A 19,718-nucleotide genomic window follows, 5' to 3' on the forward strand; every position below is an offset into this window, starting at 1 on the left:
TATTTTTTCTCAATTTTCTCCAATCTAATTGGTCCAATTCATTCATTCATTTTCTTTAAGGCTTAGTTCCTTTAATAATCTGGGGTCACCACCATCAGTAAAATAAACCGCCAACTTATCCAACATAAGTTTTACACAGCGGATGCCCTTCCAGCTGCAACCCATCTCTGGGAAACGTCCATACACACTTAATCACACACTTTCTGTCAGATTGTCATATGCTAGTAAATCAGTCTTATTTTCTCTTTCTATTTTAGAATTTAATGTGGTTTTCGGTTCCCCTTTTTGAGTTGGCCTGTATCTAATATACAGTTGGCCTCATGCATTGGTGTTGCAGCGTGTTCAGCTCCCACACCAATACATGCTTACACACTCCAATTAGATATCAGATATCCAGAGATGTATAAAGTACTAGAGACCCATACTTAAGTAAAAGTACAAGTGCTCTATCAAAAATTGACTTGAGTAGAAGTAGAAGTGCTCTTTAAGCACCATACTTAAGTGGAAGTAAAAAAGTATTCAACATTTTTTGTACTTAAGTATTGCAAGTAGTTTATTTCAAAATTTTCTACTCAAGTACTGAAAGTAAAAGTACAAGTATTGTGTAATGTAGTTATTAAAGAAAGCAGTCAAAATACACTAATTGTTTTGTTTATTTTAAATATCTTTTTTGGGGTACTTAAGCAGAACGAAAAGAAACATGGCTTATGATACTGTTTTTCTCAGTAAATAGTTTCTATGGTACAAGAACTCACATCGTCAGGCCCTTTTACCAGAAAATGCCTTCACTGATGAGATAATTCAGCATGTTCACTCACATTAACTCATGTTAATACCACAATAAACAGGAGTTCTGTCTTCTGGAAACACTCGTGAAACTAAACTAAACAAGCAAACTAAATCCTGCTTCACTAATTCACTTGTTGTTGTGTTGAAAACGTGTATATTACTGTGTTAAATGAAAATATGAAAAATTTTATGGCTTATGGCTATGATTTAGTATTAATTTTTATTTATTTTTATTATGTTTTTAATTAAATTGGTCTTACAGTTCATATTTTCTGTAGTACATTTATTAATTCTGGTACTTTTACCATAAACTAAAATCTCAACCATTTGGTAGAGGCTGATTAAGAAATTAATCAGTTAAGAAATTAAGAGTTAAAGGGTTTTTTGTAATACAATTTTGTCCTTTAATACAGCAGTCAGATATACAAACTGTGTCCTTAATTTGACCTGTTCAAAGAAAACACTCTTCCTGGATGTACTGTATCAGGCACAGGCACAGAAGACAGCACAAGCATTTACAGCTAATAAACTCATGTCAATATTATCCTGCCTGCTTTTTGAGCGCTGACAGGCGGGTTTTACACGGCTATGGTTGGTTATTGTCCTCAACAGAAAAGGCTTTAGAAATATAAGCGCTGTTCACCCATGGCGGGAAGAATACGCGATTATCACAGGTAATAGACACAGTGGAAAAAGCTTGCACATGAGGCACGCTCATGTCTAGATCCACAGCTTTAACAGCTAAGAAGAGAGGAAAAGTTACCTTACAAACTGGCCAGCGAATCAAATGTCCAAAGTGAGAGAGCGAGAGATAGACAGAGGTTAAGTTTTACAACATTTCTCCCAAATAGTAAACTAGCGGCTGGTATGCTGTGCCGCTTCGCCCTCGCGCCTCCGTCCTTCGCCATAGTATTGCGACATCGCGCATAGGAGATAAATGACGTCATCACGTAATAACCGGTTATGACCTATTATTACTGAACTGATATCAATCATTTTGACACCCCTAGTAACGAGTAACGATGCAGCACATAAAAAATCTATCGGAGTAAAAGTATTAAACTCATGGAAAATATGTACTTAAGTAAAAGTGGAAGTAGGAGAAAAAAATAATACTCCAGTAAAGTACAGATACTGCATTTTAGTACTTAAGTACAGTAGTGAAGTAGTTCTACTTCGTTACTATACATCTCTGCAGATATCCCCTTTTTGTGTTTTATCCCCCTTTCGGCCTGGGCCTAGCTCCAGGCCGTTTTACACCCCTATATTGACTGTCAAGTTAATCCGGCCAGCCTCACACCTTCAGCAACCTGTTTAGAAAAAATCGGGAATAAGGTTGTTAATTTGTCATTATATAATCTCTACATAAGTGATCTACTGCACATCCAAGCCGCACCAGGTCCCCAAAACTGCAGTCCTGTAAACAATTTAAAAGTCATTAATTTCATCGTTTTGTTTCATAACAAACTAATACCCCTCAACATGATTTTTTATCCAATTCAGTTTGGTCTGTGCACAGAGTTTTGCCAATTGTGTTTAAATTTGTATCAATTTTCTCTACCTTTCCCTGTAATTATTAGTCTTACACCCTCCCTAAATTCATGCTTCAGGCCCATTACTTGCTGCAATTTCAAATATTCATTATTTCAGCGTTTATCATTATCCAATCTAATTCTTACTCAACATCTATTTGTTTCTAAATCGTCTTTCATTAAACACTTCATCACTGTCTGACTGTCCTCCTTGCTTGCTGGCCACTCCTCCAGCCATTCACTATAGCTGTTAATCATGACTAGCAGATATATTTTTATTCACCTGTTCTCCCATATCTCTATAATCTATTATAACCTCACCCTCATTCTTCTCTTGCAGTTTCTGATATCTCTAAATATAATTAAAGTCTATAATTCATATTAGTCTTATTACAATGTGTTTTACATTCACCAGTTTAGTTATTTGAAATGGCTTATTTATTTGGCGATCTGACTCCACTTATCTCAGACACCACTCATCCTAATATTGAGGCGTGTCATCTAATCCCCTATAATTTTTACTTACTTCCTTTAAATCTAGTTTCATATAAATGTCATATAGCACCTGCCTAATCCCAATCAATTAGGTGTCTACTCTTTTTCTGCAAGTAAGATTTCATCAACATGCTTAATCAACACCACTCTCTCTGATAATTCAAAAATCAATCACTTTACATTTTTTCATCAGTATGACCATATTTCTGCATACACTATTAACCTCAGCTTTAAAATCTATTCTCCTTAATTGCTTCTAAATCATAAACTAAACACAATCTTCTTTTGATTGTTGTTTACTTGTAAAATTGTATTCAAATTAAATTAGTCACATCTATGTTTATAACTCAGTTAAAATTTAGCTTAAATAAAATGTCTAAAACAGATTCCATATGACCTTGTCTAGGTGTTTCTCTTAATTGTTCAACGACATACTACCTCTTCACTACACAGCAAAATATGGGGACCCAAAACAACTCTATGGGTGTTAATTTCAACACTTTGAAAGTGTCTCATGGGGTCCACTCATAACAGAGTTAAATCAACACTTTTAAAAGGGTTGGCACATTGACACTGAAGTAAGGGTTAATTTTAACTCTGGGCAGAGTTAAAAAAAAATGTAACTATATTTAACACCGCCTGGTGTATTATATTGTTATTTTATTCAACTCTCTTGAGTGTAAATATGGTAAAAAGGTCAAATAGACTGTAAATTACAAAAGAAAAAAACATTTTATTTGAAAACATTCACCACTTCAACAATTCATTCAGTTTTTAAAATGCAACAATGTCAAATATGCTTTAAATGTTTTATTAGTACAGACAGTATCAACAAAATATGTATGACCAGTGCTCAAAAAGGCTGTTTCAGTCCTTTGGTCCAAACTTGATGTTTCATCAGAACAATTGGAAAGTTTAATATATCGTCACTCATAGTTTTCTTCTGAACGCATAGTTTTCTTCTGAAATTACATTGTAAACAACTTGGCGTGCAAATCTTTCACTTCTGGTGTTTCCTTGGTCCTCCATATCAAACACAGCAGTTTAAATGAAGGTATACATGCTGTAAACTTGTGTGAAAACAAACTGGAGCTAGGAAATCTCATCAAGCATATCCTGTGAATGAAGTGCCTCCCAGCCACAGGATGACCTTTTTATCCATGACGATGTAGTAGCTGCTGATCGCTCGTCTGGTGGTTCCTGATGCACGGATATAGGGTGATGCTCATCTAAGAACTCTTCAAGACTCCAGCATGACTAAGAACAATGTTTGAAAATAAAATTGCAATCAAATTCTATGATATATTTAAAAGAACATTTAAAGTAAATAAAACATTCAAGAAATCTAAACTCACCTTTTGAAAATCTTCATGATGATCCACAACTTGACTCTCCCAGCTGGTTGAGGTGACAGGATATGGAAAAGTAGAAAAAACACATACATCACTGTTGGATCTCCAAAAACAATTAGGTTAACCACTATGACTAGAACTAGAAAAACAGGCAGCTGTCTGTCCAGAATCCTGAATTTAACACAACACTTGCAGCAAAATTTAGAGGAGCTTCATTATCTATCATTTAGTGATGCTGACTTCCCCAAAATATTGGCCACAGTGTAAAAAATATTCATAAACTTACAGTTTTATGTAAGTGTGTGCGTGCGTGTGTGTGCGCGTGTGTGTTTACTAGATTCAACTTGTTAGGCCCTTTCAGGTCCAGTATTGACGCCACCTTTCCTGGAGTCTAGCAGATGTTTCAAGTCCAAATATAATCTAAAATATTAGGATAAGCAGAAGAGGAAAAGTGCAAAGCAGAGCAAAACATTATTTAAGTAACAGTTCACCCACAATACAAAACTTATCACCTTCATGTCATTTGTTATTCTTTAATGCTCTAATACCCTCTCAGCTTATTGTGAAACAAATACAGAACTTTATCAAACATACCTTCATTATTATCACCACATATGACCAAGAAGGTGTGCTTGGTGTCATTTCACCAACTCTGGAAATACACCATCCGTCTCTAATCAGCCACCGTCACAGGGTCTTGTGTTATTGTATAGAGAACTGTGGCTGTAAAAAAACAACAACACATTAGTATCTAACACATATGCATAACCTTCAGATAAAAAGGAAAGATGAACATCACAAAGTATGCCTCACACTTTTCCAGATATCTTTTGATTCAGATGTTGATTATTGATAATAAATCTACAAATCAAACCTGTATAATCTTTAGGGTGCTCAAATATGAATCAGTTGATTAATTTTACAGACAGGTGGCTGTTTACAACGCACTAAATTGTCTTTAATAAAACGGAAATGTTGTGTACAGTACATGCTACGTTTAGCCAATAGTTTTAAGCACAATATCATGCGGGAGAAAAAGCTTGACTAAGATGTTCCTGACTACAGAAATAGCCTAACTTACTAACGTCAGACATCCCGAGTTGGGAAAAGTCATTTTCGGGGGATACAGAGTTGATTTGCGGGAGGTAGCGGGAGAGATGAGTACATGAAGAGCAATGGGATGAGTTGCGCGCGACGTACCTAAAGAGCGGTGGGGGTGACTTTCGCGCGACGTACCTAAAGAGCTGGGAGGGATGCGGTGGAGAGGGGTGTGCAAAGTGTTTAATGACCAGGCGGGAGACCCGCGATTTCCGGGAGATTATCATTCATTTGCGGGCATCTACTTGGGCATCTGGGAGTCTCTGTGCATTTGCGGGAAAACGTTAACATTAGTCCCGCAACTTCCGGGAGACTTCTGTAACGTTAAATGTCTGAGAAAGTGCAAATGCGGTCATTTAAAGACATTAATGTTAACATTCTGACTTTAATGGTTGTCAACACTTAATATAATTCAAGCGTACGTTATCACATGAGTCTATGCACTAACGGTATATGGACGGCCACGAATGAACCAGTTTAAAATAACCAAATTAACATAACGTTACACGAATAACAAACAATCATATGTTTTAGTCAGGAAGCCTTTTACAAGTAAGCATGTGTTCATTTACTCACCAGATATGTTTTAGAAACTCTCCAGAGCTTATGGAAACCGTCCTGTGTTGCTGTTACCATCCGGGCAGAGTAACGTTAGGCTAACGTTAGGCGGCTCCGGGGATTCCCTCGCTAGTTTGCTTCGAATTAAAGGAGAAGTGTCGATTTTATTTTATTTAAGCGTGACAGAAATGTGTTGAACATGTATATTTGATGTTTTTATGCACTTTGTATGCGTGAGCATATATAAAAACATTCTTGAAAAGAAGTCAATAGTAATGCAGTTAAGCTAGATACACAAACGACCATGAATGAACCGCAGAAGTTTAAAATTGTCACTCCATTCTAAAGTTATTAACTTAACAATATGTTTATGACTGTATTTCCTTAAAGAAAGTCAGTAAAATACCAACATTTAGGTAGTTTGACTCACCAGTTGCTGTTCTAAACCTCAGATGGAAAATGGCGTCTGGAAAATTCTTCAGTGACTGGGGTTGCATGAATTCCCGGATGTTGGAAATAACACCACCAAGTGTTGAAAAGATAACTCCTTGATTTCGCACTGAATAAAATCAATTCTAACTCTTATTATATTCATTTATCAAAATCTAACTCTTTAACGTCAACACTTTACTCTAAAATGCTTCAACACCGAGAATTTAACTCTGAGGAATTTGCTGTGTATTTTGGGAGGAGTATATAAAGGATAAGTTAAATATATAATTTTAGATAATCCCAGTCAAAAGAATTCTACTCAATATGGAAAGGTCTTTAGCTAGCCAATGATTTAGGGATTTTTTTCACGCCCTCCATTTTGATATTAAAATTTGCACATTCTCTATAAACAGAATTTTTGGTGATGGTAACTCCCAAGTATTTAACTTCTTATTTACTAGAATACCCTCTAATTCTCTTAAAGTGCAATTCTGAATAGTTAATATTCCACATTTTCTTAAGTTTAAGGTGAATTCAGAAGCTTTAGGAAACAGAAATTTTGACAAGAGCTTAAGGGAGCACCTCCCTTTTTTAAGAATTAATAGAGTGTCATCAGCAAACTGACTTAAACTAAAAGTCCTACCAGGTATATCAATACCTAAAGTGTACTCAGAATTTTTTAAATATAATGACATACGTTCAACAGCTATATTAAAAAGAAAAGGTGAGATGGGACATCCTTGATGGATTCCTCTTATGATGTAAACTCTAGGAGATGATCCTGAATTCAGAGATTTACTACTGAATATATCAGTATAGAACATGGAAATTACCCTACAAAAGCTCGGACTACACCCAAAAGTTTCTAAAGACTCTCTAAAGACAAAAAGGATGCTCAAGGGTATCAAATGCCTTGAAAAAGTCTAGAAATAGAAATAAACTTGTCGGAGGAATTAAATACCTATAATTGAGCATGTCAAGTATCAGTCTGATATGATTGTGAATACTTCTCCCTTTAATGAAAGCTGATTGTGTTTCACTAATTATCTCGCCTATACCTTTTTTGAGTCTATTGGCAAATACATGAGAGAGCAATTTAAAATCATTTGACAAAAGAGTTATGGGTCTCCAATTGTCTAAAAATAATTGGTCTTTGCTTGGCTTTGGAACTAAATGATTAAACCCTGCTTCATAGAAGTCGATAGTTCTCTTTCTCTATACATTTCTTAAGTGCTTCAAAAACTAAAAATCCCATCTCTGGCCAAAAATGTTTATAAATCTCAACTGTGATTTCGTCTGTACCTGGGGATTTTCCATTGGATATTTTAGAAATAGTAACATCAAGTTCAGAGATAACAATGTCAGATTCCATCATTTCATGGAAGCAGTCATCTATAATAGGAACTTTATCTTTTAAAAAAAGGAAAAGAAAAAGTCACAATCACTCTCATTAAATTTTGACTTACATAATAATATGAATAGATGTGATCATCAATCAAAGTTTTCTCTTCACTTACATTGTTATCTATACTAAGTTTATTAATAGTCTTTGAAGATTGTCTATGTTTTACTAAATTAAAAAAAATATACATGAAGAATTTTTCTCCCCCTCCTCTATCCATTTCACTCTAGATCGTAAAGCTCCTTTAGCTTTCTCTGTATAGTTGTCATCCAACTCTGATGGCAAAATACGAAGTTCATTTTGTTCTATATCTCCAAGAAAATCTTTATCACCAAGGTTATTTAATCTAGATAAAACTGTTAACTGTCTTTTTTTCCTAAGAGAGGAAAACAATAGCTCATTACAGCAGAGCCATTTTTTAACTCGATTCATTTTCAATTTGAGAAAAGCATGTGGCAAAAGAAAAAGAAAACCAAGCGGCAAATAGGGAGAAAAGCATTTGCCAAATGCTTATTTAAAAAGCTGTTTAAAATGTGTTTTGTGATTTATTAACCCAAATTTTTACTGTTTGATTAATCAGCCTTTAAAACATGGATTAAATAATAATACAGTAATAAAAGTGTCTACTTATTTATAGATTTAAAATGTATTTGTAATGCATTGTTTTATTGCTTAATTAAATTACTTTTAAAAACACAATTCAAATATATCTATTTATTTGTCCATTTAAATTGTGATTTATTCATGTACATTTTTATGCTGGTCGAAGCAGTGGCGCAGTAGGTAGTGCTGTCCCCTCACAGCTAGAAGGTGGCTGGTTCGAGCCTCGGTACAGTTGGCATTTCTCTGTGGAGTTTGCATGTTCTCCCTGCATTCGTGTGGGTTTCCTCTGGGTGCTCTGGTTTCCCCCACAGTCCAAAGACATGCGGTACAGGTGAATTGGATAGGCTAAATTGTCCATAGTGTATGAGTGTGTGTGTAAATGTGTGTGTGGATGTTTCCCAGAGATGGGTTGCAGCTGGAAGGGCATCCGCTGCGTAAAAACTTGCTGGATAAGTTGGTGGTTCATTCCGCTGTGGCGACCCCAGATTAATAAAGGGACTAAGCAGACAAGAAAATAAAGACATTTTTATGCTTCAATAATTAAATTGATCATTTGAGTCTTTGATTTTCTCGAGCTTTGTAAAAGTGTTTCAAACTTTGTAATGTTGTTTTGCACTTCCTGGCCACCGTACTCTTGGGCCTCCATAATCATGACACTGGAGACTTATCATGCGTACAATTCAGGCTTAAACGTGAAGAAATAAAATTTTAAAGAACATTTAATAAAAGAACAGTGATTTAAAAATGCAATAACGTTTTAGTGAGCACAATAAGCTTATTATAAAATATTCCAAACTTTTAAAGGGGCTGTATATTATAGTTTTTACAACTATTTGTTGTTGAACAACATTTTTTTTTTTTTTTTTACATGGGTGGAAACCTTTGTTGAACCCACCTGTTTCTGATGTTTGCTGGGGAGCGATTCTGAATGTCTGGCAACTGTGCAGAGCTAAAAAAAAAAAAAAAGATCGCTGTGTTAAGTAGTTTGAGGGGGCACGTGGTACATTGTCCAGTGGCTCCCAGTGCTACAGCATCTCTATACATGTTGTCGGTGGAGCTGGTGGTACTGCTGGTACTGGTTGTGGCCAAAATCAAAGTGGGAACTATAGTAAAAGTTCAGTGGCATCTGAGGTAACAGGTGGATATTCTATTGATGGAGCAGATGGAAGGAGTGGCTTTGGTGCTTGTGATCTCATCAAAATTAAATGGAAACTTGTTAAAATAGATTATAATCAAATTTGACTTTTTAACTTGAAATGACAATCTTTTTGCTAAATTAAAATGATTCAACCCATTCTTTAAACAGGGTTTTGCTTGTCACCCTAAAGAGTTTAAAACAATAATTAATATTATCCCTAAAAACATCACAGTATTGATCAGAGGTTTTCTTTCACACTATTCTGTAATGTTCTCTCTTCCATCTTTATTTTTTAGAGATCCAAAATGTAAAAATAAGTTTTAAAGGAATATTCTTATCCAAAGGCTTCATCCTAATCAGCTCAGACCTCATTTATTTTTAAACATTTTAATTCACAGGAATTAGAAAAAAAAACAAGTCACATTTCTTATTCAATTCTCCCCAAAATTAAAGAACTTCACTTTAAATGATTAATGATGTGTTTCCATTAAAAGAATTCCTGAGATTAAAAGTTAATAATAAGGAGATCTTGTCAATTTTGTGAAAGTCATATTGAAAACACTGAGCATGTTTTCTATAATTGCATATACTCATGTCTCATGTCAATATCCATGTAAACCCTTTTTGCAATAAACAAGTTAAATTTAATGTGACTAAAGAAAATTGTACACAGCATTAAGTAGTTAATAACCATTTATGCTTTGCAAAAAATTCTTCATTCATAAATATATAAATTTATAAATGTTGGTTTTTAAACCTTTTAGAGGGTGACAATGAGATTTATAGACCCATACTAGTTTAAAAAAAACTATCCTTTTTCAGTTTTATTTTGCCCACCTAACATTGCTGTTAGTAATAGTAGTCACACACACACATATGTGTGTGTGTGTGTGTGTGTGTATATATATATATATATATATATATATATATATATATATATATATATATATATATATATATATATATATATACATATATACGTGTGTGTGTGTGACTACTATTACTAACAGCAATGTTAGGTGGGAAACCCAGTATCAGATTACTGAAGCACTTCAGCTATCTGTTCATTCAAATTATATATATATATATAGAATTTGAATAAACAGATAGCTGAAGTGCTTCAGTAATCTGTTGAGTACTGGAATTAGCATGTAAGCTAACAAATCACTCATATTCTCATTCACAATAGAGATACTGGGCTTCCCATACACAGATTTATTTGTAGTAATGTGGGAGTTTTCACATGAACATCTCTTCAAAGGTAACCAGTTGTTTACAGAAAGTTTAATTGTCTTCATGAGGAAAACTTTTTTATTTTCTAAAATCAGTCCATCAAAATAAATGTGTTGTGTTTTGAAACCAAAGCCTTCATTTGTTACCCACAACTCATCAAGATTTGATCAAGTCAAAATCTCATAATCTGACACAAATCTGATCTGTGGTAACTGGCAAATGGCATTGTGTAGTCTGAACAGGGCTTTATGGAGTCTGCATCAGTCTCTCACTGTCACTGCAAGTTCACACCGGCCAACTTTTATTCACCAACAAGTTTTGTGAAACTGCAGACAAAAGCCCAAAATTGGAGGCAAATCTGTTTGTTAAAGGGAGTAAAAATCAAACAGTGTGAACGATCAAAAACACAATCTAAGAGTGTAGGACAGTTTTCTCTGCATCTCCCCAAACATTTTCTCCTCCCTAATCTTTCTAATTCTCTTTTCAGAGCCGATCATTTGATTGCAGTGTGCAATGTGCACAAATTTGGTTCTCAGTTCATAATAACTTGAAACACATATAGAGTTATTTTGCTTCATTGCAGCCCTGTAGAAACTCTCACAATCTGGTACATCTTCACCCCTCTTCAGTTATTGAGTTTAAATCTTCAGGTTCAAAGGGTTTCATTCCAGTAGCTTGAGATGTATTCAAGAGTTTACACTTGTCCCGAGATGCTATCCCGGGTGAGAGCCTTAAGCTCCGCTGGACAAGGCCTCATTTTTTCTCTCCATTGTGAAGCTTCATGTGATTGATGAATCTTCTTTTATGTTTAAAGACCTTTCCACACTCACTGCATCGAAAACGCTCTCCTAAGTGAGTCTTCATGTGTTGCTTAATGGAGTCTTTGCACTCTTTCCACAATGATCACATGTGGTTCCAGTGTGACCATTCATGTGGTTCATGATTCTAGCTTTGGTTGTGAAGCTCTTTCCAAAATGAGCACATGCAAACGGCTTCTGTCCGGTGTGAGTTATCATGTGGTGTTTGAGTAAGCCTGTATGTGGGAAACTTTTACCACACTCTGTGCATGTGTAAGGTTTCTCTCCAGTGTGAATCCTCATGTGGATGGTAAGGTTTTGTTTTTGAGAAAAACCTTTCCTACACTGTGTGCAAATAAAGCTTCTCTCTCCAGTGTGTGTTCTCATGTGGGTTTCAAGATTGCCATTTTGCTTACAACTCTTTCCACACTGAGGGCAAGAGTAGAGCCTCTCCTCAGAGTGAATTCTTCTGTGCACTGCCAAGTTTCCTGTAGAATAGAAGCTTTTTCCACACTGTTGGCATGTGTACGGCCTCTCTCCAGTGTGAATTCTCATGTGCACTGTTAAGTTTCCTGTATTATAGAAGCTTTTTCCACACTGTTTGCAGGTGTAAGGTTTCTTTCTAGTGTGAACATCAAGGTTTGGCTTTTGACAGAAACTCTTTCTACTCTGTTTACAGCTGTAATTACACCTAGACTTGGATTTCCGAGATCTTCCACGTGATAAAGTCTTTTTAGTGAGTTTGGGTTTTTCATCAGTCGTTATTTCTTGTTGTTTCTCTTCCATTTCATTCCATTGATGTGTCTCTTCTTTCAGCACTATCAGGTCTTTAAAAAAGAACAAAAAAGTGAACTTTAGTATAAAGGCTTAAAGTGGCAAGCATGAAATGGATGTTTACCCTAAATATGAAAATGAGCTTACCATTTACTCTCCATCATGTGGTTTTAAACATTTCCTGTCTTCTGGAACACAAAGTAAGCCAGCATTTTTATCACTATACCTTATTTAGTGAAGGAAAGTAAATGGTGAGGCTATTTTCATTTCTGTGTCAGAAAGTCATACCAACACTGACTCACATAATCAACGCATCTCTTGACTCTGGTTTATTCCCCACTGTATTACTACTGTAATTGTGAATCTTTACTGTTCCTGTTTCAACAGTGTGCTCTTGCTAAAAGGAGCAATGGCAGAGAGAGACTTCCAGTGCAGACTTTGTTAAGATGCTGCAATCTAATCGTGGGAAAGACACTTGCTCCTGAGCAGATTCGAGCTTGGGGATGTGTTAATGTCACACCGACAAGTCTGCCGTGAGTTTCAAAGAACACATTATACTGACTAGTTGCCAACTTAAATGTACTCTCTCATTTCCAGCGTTCACTAAGACTCACACACACACTCAAGCAGTTTGGCCATGTTTAAAACCACATCTGGCAGCTGTGGGATTCGAACCCACGCCCCCGAAGAGACAGGAGCCTAAATCCAGCGCATTAGACCGATCCAAGCAGAAGCATGCAGTATCATTTTGCAAGTCTGTTTGCTCAAGCAGAGAGGTCATTCTCAAGCATCCTAAAAGGACTGCCTGGCAGCGGTGGGATTCGAACCCACGCCCCCGAAGAGACTGGAGCCTTAATCCAGCGCCTTAGACCGCTCGGCCACGCTACCTTACAAAGCTGCTTTCCTGAGCAGTTTCGACACCAACTTGTTTCAAGTAGCACAACAGCTCTGGGAAATCAATTCAATTTAGCCATGCCTAGCTGGAGCTCCTCCACAAAGAAAGAGACCTCCTTAATACCAGCTTAGAAAGCACTCCCACCTTTCTGTCAACCACAGTTCTGTCTCTATTTGAGCACACCTCAAGGCATTTAAAGTCTTCTCCTTACGGCAGCCAGCTGCAATGCATTTAAGCACCTGATTACAAGGTAACTGTTATTTCACAAAAGAGTGAAAGTTACTGATTCCATCACAGCAGACCCCACATTGTTGTTGTTATTATATTCAAATCCAGTTATAGAGTATTACTACTCTAATTGTGAATCTTTACTGTTCCTGTTTCAATAGGGTGCTCTTGCTAAAAGGAGCAATGGCAAAGAGAGACTTCCAGTGCAGACTTTGTTAAGATGCTGCAATCTAATTGTGGGAAAGACACTTGCTCCTGAGCAGATTCGAGCTTGGGGATGTGTTGCTGTCACACCAACGAGTCTGCCGTGAGTTTCAAAGAACACATTATACTGACTAGTTGACGACTTAAATGTACTCTCTCACTTCCAGCGTTCACTGCGAACGCTCACACACTCAAGCAGTTTGGCCGTGTTTAAAACCACATCTGGCAGCGGTGGGATTCGAACCCACGCCCCCGAAGAAACTGGAGCCTAAATCCAGCGCCTTAGACCCCTCAGCCACACTACCCTCAATGAATTCATGCAGTGGTCCCTTTTCTGCCCAATTTTACGGAAGCAGAACAGCAGAGAGGACGCAGAGCTTCCTAGTGAAGCCCTTCAACTTTGACCAAGGAGTCTACATTTGGATGTGAGCGGAAGCATGCAGTATCTCTTCGCAAGTCTGTTTGCTCAAGCAGAGAGGTCATTTTCAAGCATCCTAAAAGGACTGCCTGGCAGCGGTGGGATTCGAACCCACGCCCCCGAAGAGACTGGAGCCTTAATCCAGCGCCTTAGACCGCTCGGCCACGCTACCTTACAAAGCTGCTTTCCCTGAGCAGTTTCGACACCAACTTGTTTTAAGTAGCGCAACAGCTCTGGGAAATCAGTTCAATTTAGCCATGCCTAGCTGGAGCTCCTCCACAAAGAAAGAGACCTCCTCAATACCAGCTTAGAAAGCACTCCCGCCTTCCTGTCAACCACAGTTCTGTCTCTATTTGAGCACACCTCAAGGCATTTAAAGTCTTCTCCTTACGGCAGCCAGCTGCAACGCATTTAAACCTGATTACAAGGTAACTGTTATTTCACAAAAGAGTGAAAGTTACTGATTCCATCACAGCAGACCCCACATTGTTGTTGTTATTATATTCAAATCCAGTTGTAGAGTATTACTACTCTAATTGTGAATCTTTACTGTTCCTGTTTCAATAGGGTGCTCTTGCTAAAAGGAGCAATGGCAAAGAGAGACTTCCAGTGCAGACTTTGTTAAGATGCTGCAATCTAATTGTGGGAAAGACACTTGCTCCTGAGCAGATTCGAGCTTGGGGATGTGTTGCTGTCACACCAACGAGTCTGCCGTGAGTTTCAAAGAACACATTATACTGACTAGTTGCCAACTTAAATGTACTCACTCACTTCCAGCGTTCACTGAGAATGCACACACACTCAAGCAGTTTGGCCTTGTTTAAAACCACATCTGGCAGCGGTGGGATTCGAACCCATGCCCCCGAAGAGACTGGAGCCTAAATCCAGCGCCTTAGACCCCTCGGCCACGCTACCCTCGATGAATTCATGCAGTGGTCCCTTTTCTGCCCAATTTTACGGAAGCAGAACAGCAGAGAGGACGCAGAGCTTCCTAGTGAAGCCCTTCAACTTTGGCCAAGGAGTCTACATTTGGATGTGAGCGGAAGCATGCAGTATCTCTTCGCAAGTCTGTTTGCTCAAGCAGAGAGGTCATTCTCAAGCATCCTAAAAGGACTGCCTGGCAGCGGTGGGATTCGAACCCACGCCCCCGAAGAGACTGGAGCCTTAATCCAGCGCCTTAGACCGCTCGGCCACGCTACCTTACAAAGCTGCTTTCCCTGAGCAGTTTCGACACCAACTTGTTTCAAGTAGCACAACAGCTCTGGGAAATCAATTCAATTTAGCCATGCCTAGCTGGAGCTCCTCCACAAAGAAAGAGACCTCCTTAATACCAGCTTAGAAAGCACTCCCACCTTTCTGTCAACCACAGTTCTGTCTCTATTTGAGCACACCTCAAGGCATTTAAAGTCTTCTCCTTACGGCAGCCAGCTGCAATGCATTTAAGCACCTGATTACAAGGTAACTGTTATTTCACAAAAGAGTGAAAGTTACTGATTCCATCACAGCAGACCCCACATTGTTGTTGTTATTATATTCAAATCCAGTTATAGAGTATTACTACTCTAATTGTGAATCTTTACTGTTCCTGTTTCAATAGGGTGCTCTTGCTAAAAGGAGCAATGGCAAAGAGAGACTTCCAGTGCAGACTTTGTTAAGATGCTGCAATCTAATTGTGGGAAAGACACTTGCTCCTGAGCAGATTCGAGCTTGGGGATGTGTTGCTGTCACACCAACGAGTCTGCCGTGAGTTTCAAAGAACACATTATACTGACTAGTTGACGACTTAAATGTACTCTCTCACTTCCAGCGTTCACTGCGAACGCTCACACACTCAAGCAGTTTGGCCGTGTTTAAAACCACATCTGGCAGCGGTGGGATTCGAACCCACGCCCCCGAAGAGACTGGAGCCTAAATCCAGCGCCTTAGACCCCTCAGCCACACTACCCTCAATGAATTCATGCAGTGGTCCCTTTTCTGCCCAATTTTACGGAAGCAGAACAGCAGAGAGGACGCAGAGCTTCCTAGTGAAGCCCTTCAACTTTGGCCAAGGAGTCTACATTTGGATGTGAGCGGAAGCATGCAGTATCTCTTCGCAAGTCTGTTTGCTCAAGCAGAGAGGTCATTTTCAAGCATCCTAAAAGGACTGCCTGGCAGCGGTGGGATTCGAACCCACGCCCCCGAAGAGACTGGAGCCTTAATCCAGCGCCTTAGACCGCTCGGCCACGCTACCTTACAAAGCTGCTTTCCCTGAGCAGTTTCGACACCAACTTGTTTTAAGTAGCGCAACAGCTCTGGGAAATCAGTTCAATTTAGCCATGCCTAGCTGGAGCTCCTCCACAAAGAAAGAGACCTCCTCAATACCAGGGGTCCGTTCTTCGTACGTGGATTACTCAGTTAGCTGGATTTGGATATTGACGATTTGACACGATCCAGGATCGTTTCGTTCTTCAAAGCTGATCCGAGAGTTGTTGTCATGGCAACAGATCTGCTAGGTCAAACCTGATCGGGAGCAGGTTCAAATCATATAAACAGGATTAGATCGGCTCAGTTCAAGCAAAGATAATACAGAAAGTATGTACCGAGTTCTGATATTTTCTTACAGTAAAAGTTATATACACTTGGGAAAATAGTAAATATTTTTTAACTATATATATAAAGTTATAGTCATTAATAAAATAAATAAAGTTATACATATTAATAAAACGTATGCAATCTGCACTTGAAATGAAAATACAAAGACTGCCATCTGGTGGTGCAAAGAGAAAACTTATTGATATGAACTTTTTAGATCGCTTTAGTACAAATTGTGTATAATAGAAATACACAATATGTGACTTTTTTAAAAGCAATAATACATTTATGCAGTCATAAACAAGTTTTGACAGTTAATATGCCAGTGATGCTTCACAAAAGTTGCAGACGCCTTTACCAATATCAAAATGCTTTTGGAAACAACCAGTTATTCTTTACACCGATTAAAAAACGGTTACTGTAATAAAGAAAATCTTTTCTAAATGAAGAACTAAATACATTGATTTGCATTGAAATACATGATGAATACTCTTGTCTTGACAAATGAAAGTGTAAAGCCTGCAGCTCACAACAAATGTGAAGTTACTGCGTGTCATATTTAACAAGCCGTTTACTGCTAATTTGATGTAATTTTGCTCACATGGATAATTGAATATTAATCAGATGATGTCATTACGCTGCTGTGCCGTCAGCCAATCGTTGCATTGCTGATCATGATTTCTAGGATCGATAGATCTGTCCTTAACAACAAACGCAGCGATCTCAGATCAGTTCATCCAGATATTCTAATCTGATTCGCGAACTTGTTTGGAGAACCAAATTAGCGAGAGATCAGTTATCAAGATTAAAAGATCCAGGATCTGCCAAATAATCTTAGATCATTTAAGCGAGGTACGAAGAACGGACCCCAGCTTAGAAAGCACTCCCGCCTTCCTGTCAACCACAGTTCTGTCTCTATTTGAGCACACCTCAAGGCATTTAAAGTCTTCTCCTTACGGCAGCCAGCTGCAACGCATTTAAACCTGATTACAAGGTAACTGTTATTTCACAAAAGAGTGAAAGTTACTGATTCCATCACAGCAGACCCCACATTGTTGTTGTTATTATATTCAAATCCAGTTGTAGAGTATTACTACTCTAATTGTGAATCTTTACTGTTCCTGTTTCAATAGGGTGCTCTTGCTAAAAGGAGCAATGGCAAAGAGAGACTTCCAGTGCAGACTTTGTTAAGATGCTGCAATCTAATTGTGGGAAAGACACTTGCTCCTGAGCAGATTCGAGCTTGGGGATGTGTTGCTGTCACACCAACGAGTCTGCCGTGAGTTTCAAAGAACACATTATACTGACTAGTTGCCAACTTAAATGTACTCTCTCACTTCCAGCGTTCACTGAGAATGCACACACACTCAAGCAGTTTGGCCTTGTTTAAAACCACATCTGGCAGCGGTGGGATTCGAACCCATGCCCCCGAAGAGACTGGAGCCTAAATCCAGCGCCTTAGACCCCTCGGCCACGCTACCCTCGATGAATTCATGCAGTGGTCCCTTTTCTGCCCAATTTTACGGAAGCAGAACAGCAGAGAGGACGCAGAGCTTCCTAGTGAAGCCCTTCAACTTTGGCCAAGGAGTCTACATTTGGATGTGAGCGGAAGCATGCAGTATCTCTTCGCAAGTCTGTTTGCTCAAGCAGAGAGGTCATTCTCAAGCATCCTAAAAGGACTGCCTGGCAGCGGTGGGATTCGAACCCACGCCCCTGAAGAGACTGGAGCCTTAATCCAGAACCTTAGACCGCTCGGCCACACTACCTTACAAAGCTACTTTCCCTGAGCAGTTATGACACCAACTTGTTTCAAGTAGCGCAACAGCTCTGGGAAATCAGTTCAATTTAGCCATGCCTAGCTGGAGCTCCTCCACAAAGAAAGAGAACTCCTTAATACCAGCTTAGAAAGCACTCCCGCCTTCTTGTCAACCACAGTTCTGTCTCTATTTGAGCACACCTCAAGGCATTTAAAGTCTTCTCCTTACGGCAGCCAGCTGCGATGCATTTAAGCACCTGATTACAAGGTAACTGTTATTTCACAAAAGAGTGAAAGTTACTGATTCCATCACAGCAGACCCCACATTGTTGTTGTTATTATATTCAAATCCAGTTATAGAGTATTACTACTCTAATTGTGAATCTTTACTGTTCCTGTTTCAATAGGGTGCTCTTGCTAAAAGGAGCAATGGCAAAGAGAGACTTCCAGTGCAGACTTTGTTAAGATGCTGCAATCTAATTGTGGGAAAGACACTTGCTCCTGAGCAGATTCGAGCTTGGGGATGTGTTGCTGTCACACCAACGAGTCTGCCGTGAGTTTCAAAGAACACATTATACTGACTAGTTGACGACTTAAATTTACTCTCTCACTTCCAGCGTTCACTGCGAACGCTCACACACTCAAGCAGTTTGGCCGTGTTAAAAACCACATCTGGCAGCGGTGGGATTCGAACCCACGCCCCCGAAGAGACTAGAGCCTAAATCCAGCACCTTAGACCCCTCGGCCACGCTACCCTCGATGAATTCATGCAGTGGTCCCTTTTCTGCCCAATTTTACGGAAGCAGAACAGCAGAGAGGACGCAGAGCTTCCTAGTGAAGCCCTTCAACTTTGGCCAAGGAGTCTACATTTGGATGTGAGCGGAAGCATGCAGTATCTCTTCGCAAGTCTGTTTGCTCAAGCAGAGCGGTCATTCTCAAGCATCCTAAAAGGACTGCCTGGCAGCAGTGGGATTCGAACCCTTGCTCCCGTAGAGACTGGAGCCTTAATCCAGCGCCTTAGACCGCTCGGCCACGCTACCTTACTAAGCAGCTTTCCCTGAGCAGTTTCGACACCAACTTGTTTCAAGTAGCGCAACAGCTCTGGGAAATCAGTTCAATTTAGCCATGCCTTGCTGGAGCTCCTCCACAAACAAAGAGAGCTCCTTAATACCAGCTTAGGAAGCACTCCCACCTTCCTGTCAACCACAGTTCTGTCTCTATTTGAGCCCTACTCAAGGCATTTGAAGTCTTCTCCTAACGGCAGCCAGCTGCGATGCATTTAAACCTGATTACAAGGTAACTGTTATTTCACAAAAGAGTGAAAGTTACTGATTCCATCACAGCAGACCCCACATTGTTGTTGTTATTATATTCAAATCCAGTTATAGAGTATTACTACTCTAATTGTGAATCTTTACTGTTCCTGTTTCAATAGGGTGCTCT

General features: G+C 38.8%; 3 protein-coding genes and 10 non-coding genes across 14 annotated transcripts in view; all 13 read right to left on the reverse strand.

Annotated features, from left to right (window-relative positions):
* LOC148681268 (uncharacterized) overlaps positions 1-19,718 on the reverse strand; it is a 482,092-nt gene that overhangs the window by 71,287 nt on the left and 391,087 nt on the right. The gene's annotated exons all lie outside the window — the stretch shown is intronic.
* LOC141377041 (uncharacterized) overlaps positions 3,530-19,718 on the reverse strand; it is a 441,555-nt gene continuing 425,366 nt past the window's right edge. For both annotated transcript variants that reach the window (XR_015942521.1, XR_015942522.1), the window contains 5 exons: positions 5,843-5,961; positions 4,763-4,891; positions 4,503-4,588; positions 4,172-4,214; positions 3,530-4,073 (listed from right to left, as the gene is read on the reverse strand). The gene's annotated coding sequence lies outside the window, so the exon portion shown is untranslated. The remainder of the gene's footprint in view (positions 4,074-4,171; positions 4,215-4,502; positions 4,589-4,762; positions 4,892-5,842; positions 5,962-19,718) is intronic.
* LOC148681282 (uncharacterized) lies at positions 10,893-12,842 on the reverse strand. Its single transcript, XM_088649903.1, has 3 exons — positions 12,818-12,842; positions 11,540-12,256; positions 10,893-10,909 (listed from the first exon to the last, which is right to left on the reverse strand). Exons 1-3 carry the CDS (start codon positions 12,840-12,842, stop codon positions 10,893-10,895), a joined length of 759 nt encoding a protein of 252 aa, XP_088506029.1.
* Positions 13,010-13,091, reverse strand: trnal-aag (transfer RNA leucine (anticodon AAG)). The gene has a single exon. It is a non-coding gene; the product is annotated as a tRNA-Leu (tRNA).
* On the reverse strand, positions 13,754-13,835 carry trnal-uag (transfer RNA leucine (anticodon UAG)). Its single transcript has one exon. It is a non-coding gene; the product is annotated as a tRNA-Leu (tRNA).
* Positions 14,039-14,120, reverse strand: trnal-aag (transfer RNA leucine (anticodon AAG)). Its single transcript has one exon. It is a non-coding gene; the product is annotated as a tRNA-Leu (tRNA).
* Positions 14,782-14,863, reverse strand: trnal-uag (transfer RNA leucine (anticodon UAG)). Its single transcript has one exon. It is a non-coding gene; the product is annotated as a tRNA-Leu (tRNA).
* trnal-aag (transfer RNA leucine (anticodon AAG)) lies at positions 15,067-15,148 on the reverse strand. Its single transcript has one exon. It is a non-coding gene; the product is annotated as a tRNA-Leu (tRNA).
* trnal-uag (transfer RNA leucine (anticodon UAG)) lies at positions 15,812-15,893 on the reverse strand. The gene has a single exon. It is a non-coding gene; the product is annotated as a tRNA-Leu (tRNA).
* On the reverse strand, positions 16,097-16,178 carry trnal-aag (transfer RNA leucine (anticodon AAG)). The gene has a single exon. It is a non-coding gene; the product is annotated as a tRNA-Leu (tRNA).
* On the reverse strand, positions 17,919-18,000 carry trnal-uag (transfer RNA leucine (anticodon UAG)). The gene has a single exon. It is a non-coding gene; the product is annotated as a tRNA-Leu (tRNA).
* trnal-aag (transfer RNA leucine (anticodon AAG)) lies at positions 18,204-18,285 on the reverse strand. Its single transcript has one exon. It is a non-coding gene; the product is annotated as a tRNA-Leu (tRNA).
* Positions 18,949-19,030, reverse strand: trnal-uag (transfer RNA leucine (anticodon UAG)). The gene has a single exon. It is a non-coding gene; the product is annotated as a tRNA-Leu (tRNA).

The sequence above is a fragment of the Danio rerio genome, chromosome 4, assembly GCF_052040795.2.
Source record: "Danio rerio strain M-AB ecotype USA chromosome 4, GRCz13ab, whole genome shotgun sequence".
Taxonomy (NCBI): domain Eukaryota; kingdom Metazoa; phylum Chordata; class Actinopteri; order Cypriniformes; family Danionidae; genus Danio; species Danio rerio.